This window comes from Crocodylus siamensis, chromosome 9, assembly GCF_052110815.1.
Source record: "Crocodylus siamensis isolate JL-2025a chromosome 9, ASM5211081v1, whole genome shotgun sequence".
In the NCBI taxonomy this organism is placed as follows: domain Eukaryota; kingdom Metazoa; phylum Chordata; order Crocodylia; family Crocodylidae; genus Crocodylus; species Crocodylus siamensis.
In genome coordinates, this window is record NC_143403.1 from 5,878,499 (window position 1) to 5,894,428 (window position 15,930).

Below are 15,930 nucleotides of genomic sequence, written 5' to 3' on the forward strand. Positions count from 1 at the left end.
CTGTACTGCAGTGCATCTCCCTGAAATCCCCGTGTTTTATCACATACGACATGCCCTCAAATAAACCATTCACCTTGATTTTTGGAAGGCAGAAAGCAGGGGAGCAAGAAGATTTTTTCAGACTGTGCCGAGATAGTTAGTTAGTCCTCTTGGAAACGGGAGTGTCCAGGAAGCATGGCATCCCAGGAGTGTGTGACAGAAAGACCCTATTGCCTTCCCCAGACTGGTTTTTGGGATACCACACTTCCTGGAGACTGTTCCCAGGAGACATACTCTGTCAAAGATAGGACCCAGACCTTTGCAACTACTGCAAGTACTTCTTTATGTAAAGTGCCTGTGAAGTGTTGCTTCTGCATCACAGGCCTCATCAGGATCCTGCCAGCAGCTTACATGCTGCTTCCGGCGCAAACCATAGTGGTTAGTCAATAGCTGCGGCTGTGAGAGGGTTAATATGGGACTCTGTCCCTTCAGCTTGCTGAGTCTGAGACAAGTAGGGGTTGTCATCTTGGCAGCTGCATGTCGTGCCCAGTCTCCAGGCTAGTGAAGAAAACAGCTTCTCTGCTTACTATGCACATCTGACTTTTGGGTAAAAAGTGTGTATTTGTGTGCAAGAAAATAGGGTATTACGGACAACAGTTATATTTGCGACATACTGCCACAAAGCTTTGAACCCCTTTTCTAAATTTCATGCTTTTATGCTGCCTTTTCACTTAAAGTTTCAGATTTAGGCAGATGATTTCTCTTAAATTTTATGTAAGCTGTGTGCGAGAGCACAGCCTATTCCAGGGTTTACATCTTTTGTTTGATGTCCTGCACTTTGCCAGAGTGACGGAAGATGATGTGTTGTAGGAAAGCTTGCTAGGGGCACTTTGAGCTAGAGCAGCCTTAACATTCTGTTTCATGTGCTGTGGTCTACACATAAGTGATAAGCCTTCAGGATACGTTTTTAAGTTCACTTTGTGTGTACTGTTAAGAACTATTACTGACAACCAAGCTGAATGCTAAACACAGGGTGTACTGTATTTTCCTTGGTGAATTGCTCGGCGTTAAGCAGAGATCTAGGTCCAGAACGTTATGTGGGACTATTATCAGGCCCTTATTTCAATCAGAAAATCTTGGCATCCAAGTGGATGCATGCATCCAAGGAAATGCATGATTTGAGATTCAGTTTTTCAGCATTAAGAGATCATTCAAATGCTGTTCCGGTCTGTCCTTTTTCCGCTGAACTCTTTCGGTGGTTTTGTTTCATTAACATATCTTTTACCATAAAGAGTGTGCAGTTTCTTGTTGACACTTTTTTATCATTTTAGACCAAGGATATCAAAATTTTCTTGCCCCATGGGCCAGATGAATGGTGGGTGGCTAGATCAAGCCCACACCCCACTGCTTTCTCTTCCATGCTAGGTCCAGCACATGTAGCTCTTGCTCTGGACCAGACAGCCTGGGACTGCGTTGTACATGGCTCTCGTGCATGGCTGGTCCAGGACACAGCCTGCGTACGGTGTCCATTCCAGCCGGTCTGGGACACGCACTGCACGTAGTTCCACCCTGGAGCAGCCAGGAGGAGTGCTGTGTGCAGCTTGAGTCCTGTAGCGGGTGCCACAGACAGCATGTGTCTTGGGCAGGTGCCATGTGTAGTGCATGTCCCGGACCGGCTGGGGTGGGTGCCGTGTGCAGCATATATCCTAGGTCCAGTGCGCGGGGCTGGTGCAGCACACTGTACATGAGTCAACTCTTGACCCAGGGGCAGCACTGGGGCTGGATGAGGGGCTCTGTGGGATGGATCTTTAACATCCTTCTTTGAGATATAGTGTGAGAAGTTTTTCTATTACTTTGAGCTTGTGCAGTTTTTACCATAAAAGTCCGGAGGGGAGCCACGTGCATGATCAGAGAACAGGAGAACAGGCCTATGAAGAGAGGCTGAGAGCCATGGGACTCTTCAGCCTGGAGAAGCAAAGGCACAGGGGTGACTTGGCAGCAGCTTATAATACATAAAGGGTGTGTATCAGGATCTGGGGGAACAACTGTTCACTAGAGCATCCCAAGGGGTGACAAGGTCCAGTGGCCACAAATTCCTCCAAGACCGTTTTAGGCTGGACATGAGGAGAAACTTCCTTCCTGTCTGAGCCCCCAAGGCCTGGAATAGACTCCCCCCAGAGGTGTTGCAAGCACCTACTCTGGACTCTTAAGAAACATTTGGATGCCTATATCTTGCTGGGATCCTTTGACCCTAGCTGATGTCCTAACCCTGGGGCAGTGGGCTGGACCCAATGACCTTGCAAGGTCCCTTCCAGCCCTAATGTCTATGACATCTATGAATTTTGCAATCTGTTCCTCAGACAGATCCAGCAATGTTCTTACGTTTTCAATATGACAGTAGTTTTGGTTTGGATTTGTGGATGAGGGAAGGGTGTGTGTGTGTGTGGCTTTTTGATTGATTTTTAAATACTATCTGCAAAAGAATCAAGGTAGCTTAAACCCCAATCTTTATGATACATCCAGTTTATTTAAAGTAATTGATTTTTCTTCTCTTAATTGCAGGAAATGAATGGGGTACTGAAGAGTATGCTTTCAGAATGGTTCTCTACAGGTTTCCTAAACTTGGAGCGAGTCACTTGGCAGTCACCTTGTGAAGTGCTTCAAAAGATTAGTGAGTAAGTACTGACAATTATTGATGCTCACTGATATAGCTGAACACTAAGTTGGCCAGTCTGGAGAGACAGCTGTGCAGATCCTCTGTGCCAGGGTTTGGCAACCTGTGGCCTGTGGTTGGATCTGGCCTAAAAAGGTCCAGCCTGCTCCAAGGTGGCATTGGGGACTGAAGGCATGCAGCTGTGCCATGCTGCCCTTCCTCTTCACAGTGCCCCCCTCCTTGCTGCTTTTACACTGGGGCTTACCCCCGGTGCAGAATTTGCTTCTCTCCATTGCCACTGGGTCCAGGGACTGGCAGTGAGGGTAAACTTAAGCAGTTTGGGCTGTGTAGAGGGCAGAGATTTGTGGCCTGTGACACAGCCTGAGTTGGAAGTGGTGGTCAGTGGTTGCTGACCCCTGCCCTACACTTCTGAAATGTCTATTTGTGATATACTGCAAAGTATGGTGAAGAAATCACAACTTTAAGGATGTCTGTTGACTTCTTTCTTTGTAGCAGAATTGTGTAAGTACTAAAGAGTGTCCTAACCTTTAAGTCTATCCAGACTAGGACCATATTCAATATACTTTAAAGACTGTAGATGAGTACACTTGAACCAAAGGGAAATGTTTCTTCCTGTAAAAAGGAATACAGTCAGCTTTGGTAGTGGTTTAACTCCACCAAATGAGTAGTTAATGTAGTTTACCAATACAGTGTATGTAGTTAATATTTTTATAATTTAGCTATTGTGCTCAGTGGTCAGATAAAATACACAGAGCTTAGTATAGAATAGAAATTGTAATCGTGTTGAAGCTTGTATAAATGGCCCGATAGTCAAAACTGTTTTCTGTTTCTCCTGTCCTATACACAACTCACAACAATTCAGTGGGAAAAAGTATGAATTGGCGTTCTGTTGAAGTTTTTCAATATGTGACCTTCATGGAAAGCTCTGAAGACACTTGAAGCTCTAAAGAAAAGAGTTGGGGTAGCAGGCAACTTCTGCCATTCCTTTTGGCACAAAGAAGGAAAAACAGTGATAGAGGTCATGCTTGCAAAATAAATAACTAATAAAAATCATAGCCTCTCAACTAAAGACTGCAGCATAAGAATTCTGAGACTGAAGTTTTCCATAGTGTATATCAAGGGGAAAAAGAAACGAGAGATTATAAAAAGGAATGATTAAAACTTGACTGAAGAAGTTTATGCTATGTACAGTTTAAGAATTTGAGTTCATCATGTAACTGATGAAAACTGAAGGAGTTGTATGGAGTACTAAAACTGAGATGAGAGTTCACATTCTTGTTTCTCCATGAAACTTTTGTAATAAATTACAAAGCTCCTTTCTCTAATGTCTAGGTTCTGTTTAAAGGCAAGTGACATTATTGTCCTTAAAATTAATGTATTAAAAATGGGATGAGTTTGGAAGGTAGGGAGGTTTGTAAATACTATTAAGGACGAGCTCCAAGAGTTTTGGTCAGCATTCCTGTCCAGCAAGCACTTCACCCTCATACAATTATTTTTGAAGCTTTCAGAGCACTTACAAAGATGCTTAAATATTATCTCTATTTTACAGATGGGGAAACTTATGCCTGAGGGATATGAGATATCTATGCTCACATAGTGAATAAATGGCATAATGATCTAAATCAGATATCTTGTATAAGTCAGAAAGCACAAACTATTATTTCAAATTTGTAGTGAATTTATGTAACAAGGTTAGAGACAGTATATGTGAGAGAAGGATATTGCACAATATAGTAGGTAATAGTTTAAGTCTGGAATTTCATGTTCTCTTTTGATCTGCCCTGTTGAACTCAGTTTTGCCAATGGCAGCAGGGGAAACATGGGCTAAGAGTGCATGTCAGGAGAATTCTGTTTTTAGATGAAAATCTGACTGTCTTCTTGTACATCCTATTCAGAGCTGAAGCTGTTCACCCTGTTAGAAATTGGGTTGACATAAAGCGTCGAGTTGGGCCATACAGAAGGTGCTACTTTTTTTCACACTGTGCAATTCCTGGGGACCCATTGATAGTCTTGCATGTAGCACTGACTGATGAAATATCCAGCAGCATCCAGGTACAGTCAACAGCATATTCAGTACACATTTCAGTGATCACATTTCAAAATATGCCTGTTAGAGAAGCTGATTTAAGAATGGTTGAGAAATCTTTGTTTAAAATCCCGGTTTGATTCCCAGTACTACTGTTTCCCAATTGTTTAAAGAAACTCTGTTGACCTTTGTCTTAAATATACATACATATTTGATGTATGCTTCAGTAGATTCTGAGTAAAAAATGGGAAAAGAGGATTGTCATTAATTAATTAACAAGCAACTAAATGAAGTATATTTTTTGGTTTCATTAGTAACTTTTTAAAAAAATCTTTATTTTCCCAGGCAATTGTGAAAGAAGTTTCACATACGGAAATAGAAGATATGAACAAAATCACTACAGCAATTTTCTATTCAATCAGTTTGACTCAGCAGGGGCTGCAGGGTGTAGAGCTGGGAAATTACCTCATCAAACGAGTTGTTAAGGAACTTCAGGTAGGTGTGGCAAATGACACTTGGCTAGTTCTCCTCCGTTCCAGTTTCCAGTGTCTCACTGTTCAAAAATGTGGAACTGGTCTGGAGGTCTTTAAAGATTCAGAGTGCATTTTTTCTCTGCATATAAACTAAATGAGTACTAGAGTTAACTGTTGACCTCTTGATCATCTGATTTTTTTTTTTTTAAAGTGACCTGTGGTGCTGCAACTCATACCAGTTGCTTTTTAGTAAAATATAACTCTTAGCAGTCCCAATTATATAGGATTTCTCTTTTCAGAACTCAGTTTTTTCAGCTCATTAAAGTATGTGTTGCCGTTGATATATATGTATATTCCAACATACCCTTTTGTGTTTGAAATTTTACACAAATTAGCTTTTCAAGGGTCAGATTCTAATGAGATTGTTAATAATGAGATTAAGGCTAGAGAAGAAGATAAAGCTCATAAGATATCACACTCTACTTGTGTTCATAGTGGATAACAGCATAACTTCAGTAAATGTTATTACTTGGCATAACTTGTTATAAATGTTTTTATTAATGACTTTAAGATTTTCAACTTCAACTGTTTAAAATTTGTGAAGCTTTCATAATTTATAACTAGTGTATAGCAGTTTGTCTGTATAGTACAAACTGAGGATGGAAGTATTAATAAATCTAGATTCATGGTAAGGTACTAGCTTTTAAAATAATAGCAGTGGCAAAGTTATCTATGTCAGTATATTTACCAGCTACAGGCATTTCACTCTATTGAGCGGTACTTGTCTATTCTAATTAGAGTTGATCAAAATTTAATACAAATCCTTCTTCTCTTTTTATAGAAATCTTTTCCCCTTAACACTGAAATTTCCCAACCTACTTTTAATTACAATTGAATAGCACTCTAGCATGATCCCAAATAATCCAAATGGTGTATCATTGCAGAAATCATTAGAAACAGAATGGCAGTGGTAATTGGTGTGGGCTATCATTTATGAATGTATGTGAGCACATGTCTGAAATTTTGTATTGCAATGAGAGCATCTGTCTCTGACCATTCAGGACTTTTGGGGGAAAAGGAATATGTTTTGTGTTAACAGGTTTTGGAAATGTTAGTCCATATGTTTATATGCACCACTATGTTGACTCTTAAGTTAATAATTTACATATATGTAAATGATAAGTGCTCTGACTGTTTTAATCAGAAAGGCATGCATCGCCCTCAAGCTATTGAACTTTACATGGGTCACTTTGTACCTTAACAAGCTTAAAAAGAAGAGTAATAACTAACAGTTGCTTTGAACTATAAGTAATATAGCTAAAATGAGTGAAAAGACTGAAAGGGTAAGAAATATTTAGTTTTCAACAATGCCATGTGTTAATTAAAAAGTACTGTTCACTTGATAGGGCACCTATTTAAGGAATGCTGGCTTGCAGCAAGACGCACATTATCGTCAGAAATTGCCCAGATTCTGTTGGGAGAGTCTGGTTTCCTGTTACAGAGTTTGCCATTTTTGGGTTTTGGATGGGTATGTACGTGAGGTAAACCTTTAAAAAGACAACTGAATGTAATAAGTGTTAAATTAAGTTCCACTACTTTGCTTCGCTTGCAGTGTGCTAAAAACAAACTCTCTTAATCAGCTGTATCTTCTCTGACAGCCCTAAAAGTATAAGGGCCACCATTGCTACCTTGTTTAAGAAGAACAGCTTAAATGTGCAAGACAATGTGTTGATCTGCCTAAATTTCTAGGCAGGAGGGGGCAGCAAGTGATACTCATTCAGACAAATGGTTTAGTCATAGATATTGTGAAGGAGATTGAATTCCAGAAATGTTAAATCAACCATACGCTTGCGTTTGGCTAGATCTGCTCTACAATTGTATAGGTATCTTTGTAAACTTGTTTCTCCTATTATTATTACAAAATGGGTGAAAGCTCCATTTCACTGTCAGTAAAGGGAATACTTTACTGTATAAAATATGCAGCGATTCTTAAAAAGCCCAGTCTTGCATCTTTGGTGATGGCAGAAATCAAATTATCCAAAACTTTGGCATTTTGTCACAAGTAGTACCCTTTTCCATAGCAGTGGGAATGAACAAGTGTTTCATTGAAAAGACAAACTAGTGTATATGAGACAGATGGATTGACTGTACTTACTAATTGTTAATAACTCTTGAAGCCATATTAAGGTTGCTGCTTATAGCCAGCGATGACTACTGGACTTCAGATTAATTATTCCACAATCTGAGATTTTAGCAGTTGTTAGAAACTGTGTACGATTAGTCAGATTTTACTATGACATAATTTAAAGTTGTTTTTTTCCCCTTGACTACAGTATTTAGCCAAAACGTTTCTCGCCGCAACCTCCCACCATGCTTTCTTATTCTGCTTCTCTACTTTTAGATCAAGTTGTGCAATCCGCCTAGTTTCCTGACAGAAAGAAAATATTAAATAAATTCATGCAGTTATCTTGAAGACTGATTTCTTTACAATTGAGTTGCTCTTATAAAATAACCTCATTGACAATGTATTGTTCGCCCCAAATTGCGTTGAAAAGTAGTGGAATTAAGGACCTAAGCATAACATCCAGAATATGACTTATGCAGCAGATCTGTGCATCTGTGTTTACTTGGAATTTCAGCATACACTAAGCAGGTAAGCACCACTTATGTGAAAAGTGTAAAATCCAAACTTTTGAGTCACACATACTTCCCCTACCTAAACACATACTGTCAATCAAGTCTTGTGTGTAAGAACCAGTAAAACCTGTGATGGCTTATTTTTCCTCTGCTGTGGGATCTCTGTACTGTAAAAATTGGATTTCAGTTGTACCTTAATTTATTATATAAAATTCTTTTGTCGAAGTATTCTTGTGGTTTTATGAAACACTTTATCAATTTTGGCTGAGGGCCTCTAAAGACATTTTACTCGTATATTATTGCCTCTGGCACAAAGAACTCCGTTAGTATTGGAAACTAAAAATCTTCCATGTAGTTTTTAGTTGGCGAGGGAAAAGAAAAACAACCTTCTTGCCCGTCACTAAAATGTTGCATTCTACTATGCGGTGTTATTTGAAAATGCATGATTATTTTGATTATGGTTTTACATACATTTGGGACTAATGTACTTTAAATATTATGACAATATTAGGAGTATAATATGCATACTCTTAAAATATTTCAGTATACCTAAACTACCAGGAAAAGTATTAAATTACATTAGGGAGATGCATGGAACTCCTACATAATTCCAGTGTTATAAGAAAGAGCACAGTTTTGACAGCTGCCATGTAACAAAACAATGCATACCCACAAGAAGGTGATAATAAACTACCATAACTTTGTATGTTGTCCTTTTGGGCATCTTGCATCAAGTGCCATAAATACTTTTTAAGATGTTAAGAAATGAGAATAGCTAAATTTGTGAAACTTCAGATTCACAAACAATTATTGTTATGGCTGCCTGCCCCTCAACCCGCTGCAACACCTCCACTGGGCTCGGTATGTGAGACTACATCATTATACGCTATTTTAGCTGAATATGATAAAACATGATAGGTCCATTTGAGCTCTTCCCTTCTCATTAGGAATGTACTCACTCCAAGACTGCTTGGAGCAGAGAGCTTGTATTTTATAGACAGTGAGGGCTGGAAGGGACCTCAGGAGGTCACATCTAGTCCATCCCCCTGCTGCAAGCAGGACCAGCCCCAAGTATATCATCCCAGCTCAGGCTTTGTCTAGCTGGGTCTTAAAAACCTCAAAGGATGGAAACTCCACCGCCTCTCTGGGTATCCTGTTCCAGTGCCTTATTACCCTCCCTGTGAGAAAGTTCTTCCTCATAATATCTAACCTAAACTCCCCTTGCTGCAGCTTGAGCCCATTGCTCCTTGTTCTGTCATCTGCCATGACTGAGAACAGCCCATCCTCTTCGAGCCACCATTTAGGTAGTTGAAGGCTGCTATTAAATCCCCCCACTTTTCTCTTCAGATTAAATAAGCCCAGTTCCCTAAGCCTTTCCTTATCAGTCATATGCCCCAACTCCGTCACCATTTTTGTTGCCCTCCATTGAACTCTCTCCACTTTATCAACATCCTTTCTTTAGTGGGGGGCTCAAAACTGAACACAGTACTCCAGATGTGGCATCACCAGTGCTGAACAGAGGGGATGAATCATTTCCCTTGATCTGCTGGCAGCAGTCCTGTTAATACAGCACAGTATGATGTTATCCTTCACCATTTCTGTTGCCATATCTTGCTGTATTTGTTTTAGTTGCATTGCAGAGAAATGTTCTGCTTCTCAAGATAGTTCAGTCCCACTTTTTCCAAATTAAAATAAGATTTTGGTTCATGATCTTTAATGAAAACCATTAAGAGTCTGGAACTGATGTGTACTTTAATCTAGCAAAGTAAGACAGAAGAAGAACCAACAACAGCAAGTAGAAGTCAAATTCAAATTAGGAATTAGACACAGATTTTCAACAGTGACTTGAACATTGCTAGGAGAAACGAAGGATTTTTTATCTCTTTATCTTCACTTCAAGACAGGATACCTTTTTGGAAAGTGTGCTTCAGTTAAGCTCAAGTACTTCAGCCCAGTTAAAGATTATAGGAGTGAAATGTAATGGTCTTGTCATGCAGTAGGTCAGACTAGATGATTTAGGTCGCATTTGGACTTAAACTATTCACCTGGTTTAAAACAAAAACACCACCCCCCCCCCCCTCTCTCTCTCTCTGGTCTGGTGTTTTCAGATTGACTGTTTCTTAGTTGGGATTTTTTGGTCATTGTAATGGTTTTATTTTCCATTTCTGAGATTTTAATGATTGCAACTCAATTAGTAAGTATTTTCCCATGAAGTTTTCATTATCACTGTTCAACTTACAGTGGTTCTTCATCTTATTGAAGTGTTGTGGGGGCAGTTATTTGGGCTGGAGGTCCACTTAATGAGTTTTGACGAATGGTTGAGGGTGGAAGTGGAAAGATGCCAGTGGATCCTATCCAGCTGTGTCCCATGCCACTGCTGTGCTGCAGCTGGGGCTGAGCTGTGCTGCACAGTGCTAAAACTCCTCCACCTCCCTGTATTCATCCCCTCCCCTCCTCCCAGCTTTCTGTTGGTGCTGTGCAGTCCTGGCACCACGACTGCTGGCAGCAGGGTCCACGTGGGACGGGGCGTGATGTAGCATGCTGAGTAACTGTCCTGCCCACTGCAATGATCCACTGCTGCCATGCCACACCGGGAAAGTCGGACTCGCTGCCTAGTGGCTCTGGTAGGCAGGCAGGATGGTTTCTGTGCGTGTGCGCTGCATTGCACCCTGTCCCATGTGGGCCCAGCATTGAATGGGTGGGGAGGTCTGCACTATAGCAGAGTAGTGCAGAGGTGGGTCAGATATGTTGTACTTTGCCCACCGCTATTTTAGCGTCGGGGCACACCTCCACAGCTTTTCTAAATGGCATCCTTGGTTGAGAACCAGTGAATGTGTTCCATGTGTTTCCTAGGGAAGGGGTTTTAGAAGAGGCTTAAAGGGGCCAGGAAAAACCTTCCCACATTTGAAAGAGGAAGATGGGCCTGACTGACCAAAATGTATATTGAAATCACCTGACTTTAAACCAGTAGTATTCTCTCTCCTGCCTTGCTACACTTATACGAGTCTCCTCTCTGACTAGGCTTCTGATTTTTAATCAGTTGGAGCAGAGCTGCTTTGAAGAGTTATAAGCAGACACACTGTGCAGTCTTTTATTTTCCTGAAAACTGCCACAGTGACTCTGACCAGATTTTAAAAAAGAAAACTCTTAGTGAATCTGGGATGCTGTGTCTCTAGAAATCAAGACCTTGGATAGCTCTGCCTGTTTAAACAGTGAGCTAATTTATCCGTTTGGAAAGTTAATACAGAGTTCTTTGAATGACCTGTGATTGATTGCTGTATGCGTCTCCTTAAGGCCCCCTCTGCATGTGAAGCTAAAGGCCTGATGAGTTCTAATGTGCAGTTAGCACAATCATGCCTCCTGCCATGCCATGTGCATAGCAGGAGGTGCAGTTGTGGGAGAATGCATTTGATTCAACTATGCCTTATTGCTGGTGCAAGGGGAGCCTAGTCCTGTGCACTGACATGCTTTCGGAGCTGTAGGGGCACCCCATGCACCCCTGGGACCAGATTGATTCCCCCTGCCCCAGGGGTATGGGTAAATGCCTGGGGCTGGCAGGCCACCTCACGGTGATTCTATGTATTTATTTTTTTTAATCCCCCTTCTCCCCCCTGCCCCGTGTGGACCCCTGGTCTCCAGGTAATTGCGCAGATAGCCACTTAAGTGCACAATACCTGCAATGTGTAGAGGGGGCCTTGGTTGCACTGCATGCTTCCTCCAGTCTAAAATGTGCTGCCTCAACTTACTTCAGTGGCTCTCAACCACTGCAGCCAAGCAGAAGTGCCGTATGTGCCTGCTGTGCAGCAAGATGGGGGCGGGCTGGAGCACGCATACCCTTCTGCCTGCATTATAGCTCTCTGATTAGCCTAAAGCAGGTAGGAGAGCTGGCTTGTGCTTCAGTCCTTTCCCGTTCCAACCCTGCATGGTGTCGCTCGGAAACAGGTGTTCAGGGCAGTTTGAACTGTCCCTTGTGCCTCTGTTTCTGGGAGGAGGGTTGTGGGGGCAGACAGGGAAAGGACTTCAGTACAAGCTTGTTCTCCTGCTTGATTTAGGGTTATTGATTGTGTGCGCGTTAGTCTTTTGGCACTTTTTACCTGGCTGATGCCACCATGGCGGTGCCTGCATTATGGCACCCCTAACAGTTTCACAGAATTGGGGGGCGCTGCGGCACCCTGGATGCAAACCACTGCTCTAAATCTAATGCATACAGTCAGACTTTAAGAAGGAGTTGCAAAACATGGAGTGAAGAAATGGCCATCTTATTCATTTACTTTCAGGTTTTATATAGTCCAGCTTGTTGATTATTTTTAAATAGTCCAGAAACTGGGAATTCTCCTGAGAATTGAAGTACATTCAATAGTCAAATCACTAGCATTTATTAGTTGCAAAATGTTCATCAAGGCTATGAAATTTTCATATTTAAACCATAAAAGGATGGAATTTCTATTCTGGGAATTGTCGCATTTTTGCAGGACACTGCAGCACAGCAGGTATCAATATATTAAAAAGAAAAGCCCTACAAGGGTCTTATGAATCATCATATAGACACATAATGTTCTCTGTAATATTTCAGTGCATTGCTGTACAGTGTAAGCCACTTAAGATGCCCAGGGGTGACATGAATAGCTGATTAAATTGTGCAGGTGACCAGCCATTTGCAACCCATTGATACCAATATTAAAGGCACCACTTAGGACTAAGCGTGCTGGCTCAGCTGTTTGCACCTCATACAGATTGTTACTTAATGAGTGGCACGCAGTTTGTGCCTGGTTATTGCACCTCATTAAGACTTGTCACTTTATTCAGAGCAGGGACAAATGCATTTAATCAATAAAACTAGTTGCCTTCCAGGGTCCAATACGCAGCAGAGTTTCTGTAATTGTTATAGTAGTGGACATGGCTGGAACGAGAAGCACTGGACATCCTGGTGCTTGTAGGATTAGTTGACATGATGCATGTTAGGCAGTTTCCTGGCTTCCAGAAACTTGTTTTACATAGCTTAGACTGTGTCACTTCCATTTTGTTCCATTGGATTTCTTACTTTTTATGCTCAATATCTTTTGGTCTCCTTGTGCCACCCCACTTGCTCTTTTTTTCTTAATTGAATGTGTCAGTGGCAGGGACTTTAATTTTTGCTTGTTCATACATCTAACATAATTAAGTCCTAATTTTTGACTGCAGCTTCTGTACCATATTACAGTGCAGAACTACAATTAGGCCATATTTAGGCCATCCCTGTACTACAGGGGATGTACTGCCATTAGGTCAACCTTGTACTGCAGCTGGGTTATAGTTTTAATAAATGGGAGCTCTTTGACTCTTTAAAATCAAGAAAATATGAGGTCTTATACAGTTATCTTTGGGGAAACCAAAAATGTTATCATTTTGTTTGCCCTCTCCTCTCCTGCCTTTGATGCGAAAAGTATATCTAAGGTCTCTTCATTCAACTGTACTAGCAAGAAAACCAAATCTATAGGTTAAAAACCGTTATGCTGAAGGCACTCCATGAACTTGAAGATCTACAAGGTCCCTTCCGACCCTACTTCTATGAACTGTATGTTGGCTTTCCTGGGAGGAGTGGACACTAAATCCATAAGCTAGTGAACCAGTCATTACCATTTAATAGATATTAGCATTTTATGACTGTTTTTCTCAGGTGGCACACTTTGTCCTGAAAATATTTCACTGAGATATAGCAATTGAGTTAGGCTTACTCAGCAGGGTATAAGTGGCATTTATGTTAAAATAACTTTTTTTAATTAAAGCAATCAAAATTAAAGTATTTTCATCTTAAAAACAGCTTTTGTGGTCTGTGATGTAGTCTAGAAATATGGCACCCTATCAGTCATTCTGTTCTTTCCAAGCAACTTCAAATAGGGCTGTTTCCAACCTGTTTCCAACCTGTTTCTTGTAGATTAAGATCACTGATTTTAAACTGACCTGTTGTCTCTCCTGTGTGACTAAATCCAAAGCCCACCTTGTTATGCTGGCTGCACTCAATGAAAATAAAGGAAAGAGTACAGTACAGAGAAAGCTTTTGATTACTAGTTTTTTATCACATTTCTGGTTTTGGATCAAAGAATACCTCTGGTTTGTTCTTGTGGAAAAAGATATGCTGACAGCCATAAACATCAAGGTGCACAAAGGAATCCAAGGTGAGGCTGTTCTTTGCTGAACAAGTATAAAAATTTAAAATGATGGGTTGTAGAAAATCTTTTTAAATGTATAAACTTTATTTAACTGGACTTTGTTGGTTGTTAACTTCAGAATAGTGTGTTGTTTACTCCCATCAAAATTTCTCTGTGTATGTTAAGGGTTTGTACTGATCTTGTATAAGTAGGACAGCAAAAGTTGCCTTTGTGTAGGTACTTGACCCACATACCTACACTCCAGAGGGTAAGGATAAAGTGTAATCCAAGTCCATTTGGAAAAGTATTTATACATTCCAGCAACAATTGTTTTATTGTCTGAATGAGTAATGAGTTGGGAAAGTCTCAATGATGAAATTTTTGTAACTGGATAGTGACTAAAATGAAAAGCCAGGCTCCTATATCTGTATTTTTATCTTTTTTATTTAGTTGTAGCAAGTTCAGTGTATATTTTCTTCTGTCTATCTCTTTCTAACGTATGACTTCTGATTTGTGTGTGTATGCATGTGTTTCTGTTGATGGGAGGGTTAGAGGAAATTGGAGGATAGGAAGTTAATTAGAGCCAGTGGTTTTGTCTCTTACTTGTTTTTAGTTCTCATCTTTTCTTTTCTTTTTCTTTTCTCCTTGCCCAACTCCTATCACTTGCCGCTTGTTCCTTCTTCCCAACCATCCAGTGTTTACAGTTCATACTGCACCTTTATACTTTCTACACATGTTCGCCAACACCATTCTTCTTCATTAGTATTGATTGTGATGCTTATAAGCTAGACGAACAATAAAATTATATCAATTTGAATTGAAACTGTACTCCAAGCACAGTCCTGCCTAACCACCATGGGCTAGAGTTGGCAGGTAGCCCTTTTCTCAGAATGTGCAATATTTTCTTCCTGCCAGACTGCATCACAAGTTAATGCAATGTTGACAGTGTTTCTGAACTCTCAGGGGAGAATGGGCATGTTCTAGTGAATGGGTCACTTTTGCTAGACATAAGGTATACATAATAATAAGAAAACTGACTTTCCATGTCTAGAAAGGTATGCTCAATTTTTGTCCCAAATCCATGCTATTTCCAGTTGGTCATGGGTTCTTAGATGCAGCATTTCATATGGAATTATTTTTGGGGGGTGGGGGGTAGAGGAAGGCATTCCACATACAGTTTCCTGTCTTGAATATTGCAAGAACGTAAGTTCTCTGCTACATCAGCATTGCGTGTCTCGTAATCTGTGCCATAAACAACCCAGTTGACCCGAAACAATTCCATTAATAGTTTTCCACGACTTGACTCGCCACTCAGTAATTTTAGTCTTTGGTAAACCGGTACAGTTCATTTAGTCTCAGCTTAAAAATCTAGTGTGCTTAAAAATTGAAATAACTTTTGTGTTGCAAAACCACCTATGCAGAGCTGTGGCATCCTAAGCAAGGTGGAACATGATCAACAATACTTCTGGCAGCCTTATTGTGGCAAAAGAGTACAGCATTTTGACAGTCACACTTCATTGTGTTTGTTTGCTCTGTTTTGGGTCAGGAAAATGTCAAGGATGTTCCAACACTTGCCTAGTTCAGTTTGGGCGTATTGGTTTGGAACAGTTTTAACCGATAATAGAATGGTGTTGAGCTGGTTTGGAGTCACCGATGGCAGTCTAAGCCATGTAACATCAGCAAACATCTTACGTGTCCATCATGCAGTAGCGTAAATTGACTTTCAGGTTTTGTATAAAGAATGGATAGAGTCAGGGTTTAAGGAGGTGAAGTGGGGGAAGAGAACTTTTTTTTTTAATAAACACAAAGATCTTTTCAGTTCATTCAAAGACAGAAGCTGAAGCCCAAGAGTACTGAGAATCGTTTTAATTTAAAAAGGAGAGAATATTGTGAAAGAACGGAGTAACCCTTTTTTTTTCCGTATGGTTTCTTCTCCCACCTCCTTACAAGTTAACAGTTAATGTTTTATACACTTCTGTACCTCTCCGAGTATTTTGTGTTAATCTTTGTGGG

The 15,930-nt window shown here is 40.6% G+C and overlaps 1 protein-coding gene across 1 annotated transcript in view; it reads left to right on the plus strand.

Moving 5' to 3' along the window:
- The window catches only part of MLYCD (malonyl-CoA decarboxylase), a 41,409-nt gene that overhangs the window by 12,275 nt on the left and 13,204 nt on the right, over nucleotides 1-15,930 (plus strand). The window contains exons 2-4 of the mRNA XM_090061977.1: nucleotides 2,542-2,654; nucleotides 4,549-4,705; nucleotides 5,025-5,174. Of these exons, the coding sequence (XP_089918103.1) occupies nucleotides 2,542-2,654; nucleotides 4,549-4,705; nucleotides 5,025-5,174 (420 nt within the window). The remainder of the gene's footprint in view (nucleotides 1-2,541; nucleotides 2,655-4,548; nucleotides 4,706-5,024; nucleotides 5,175-15,930) is intronic.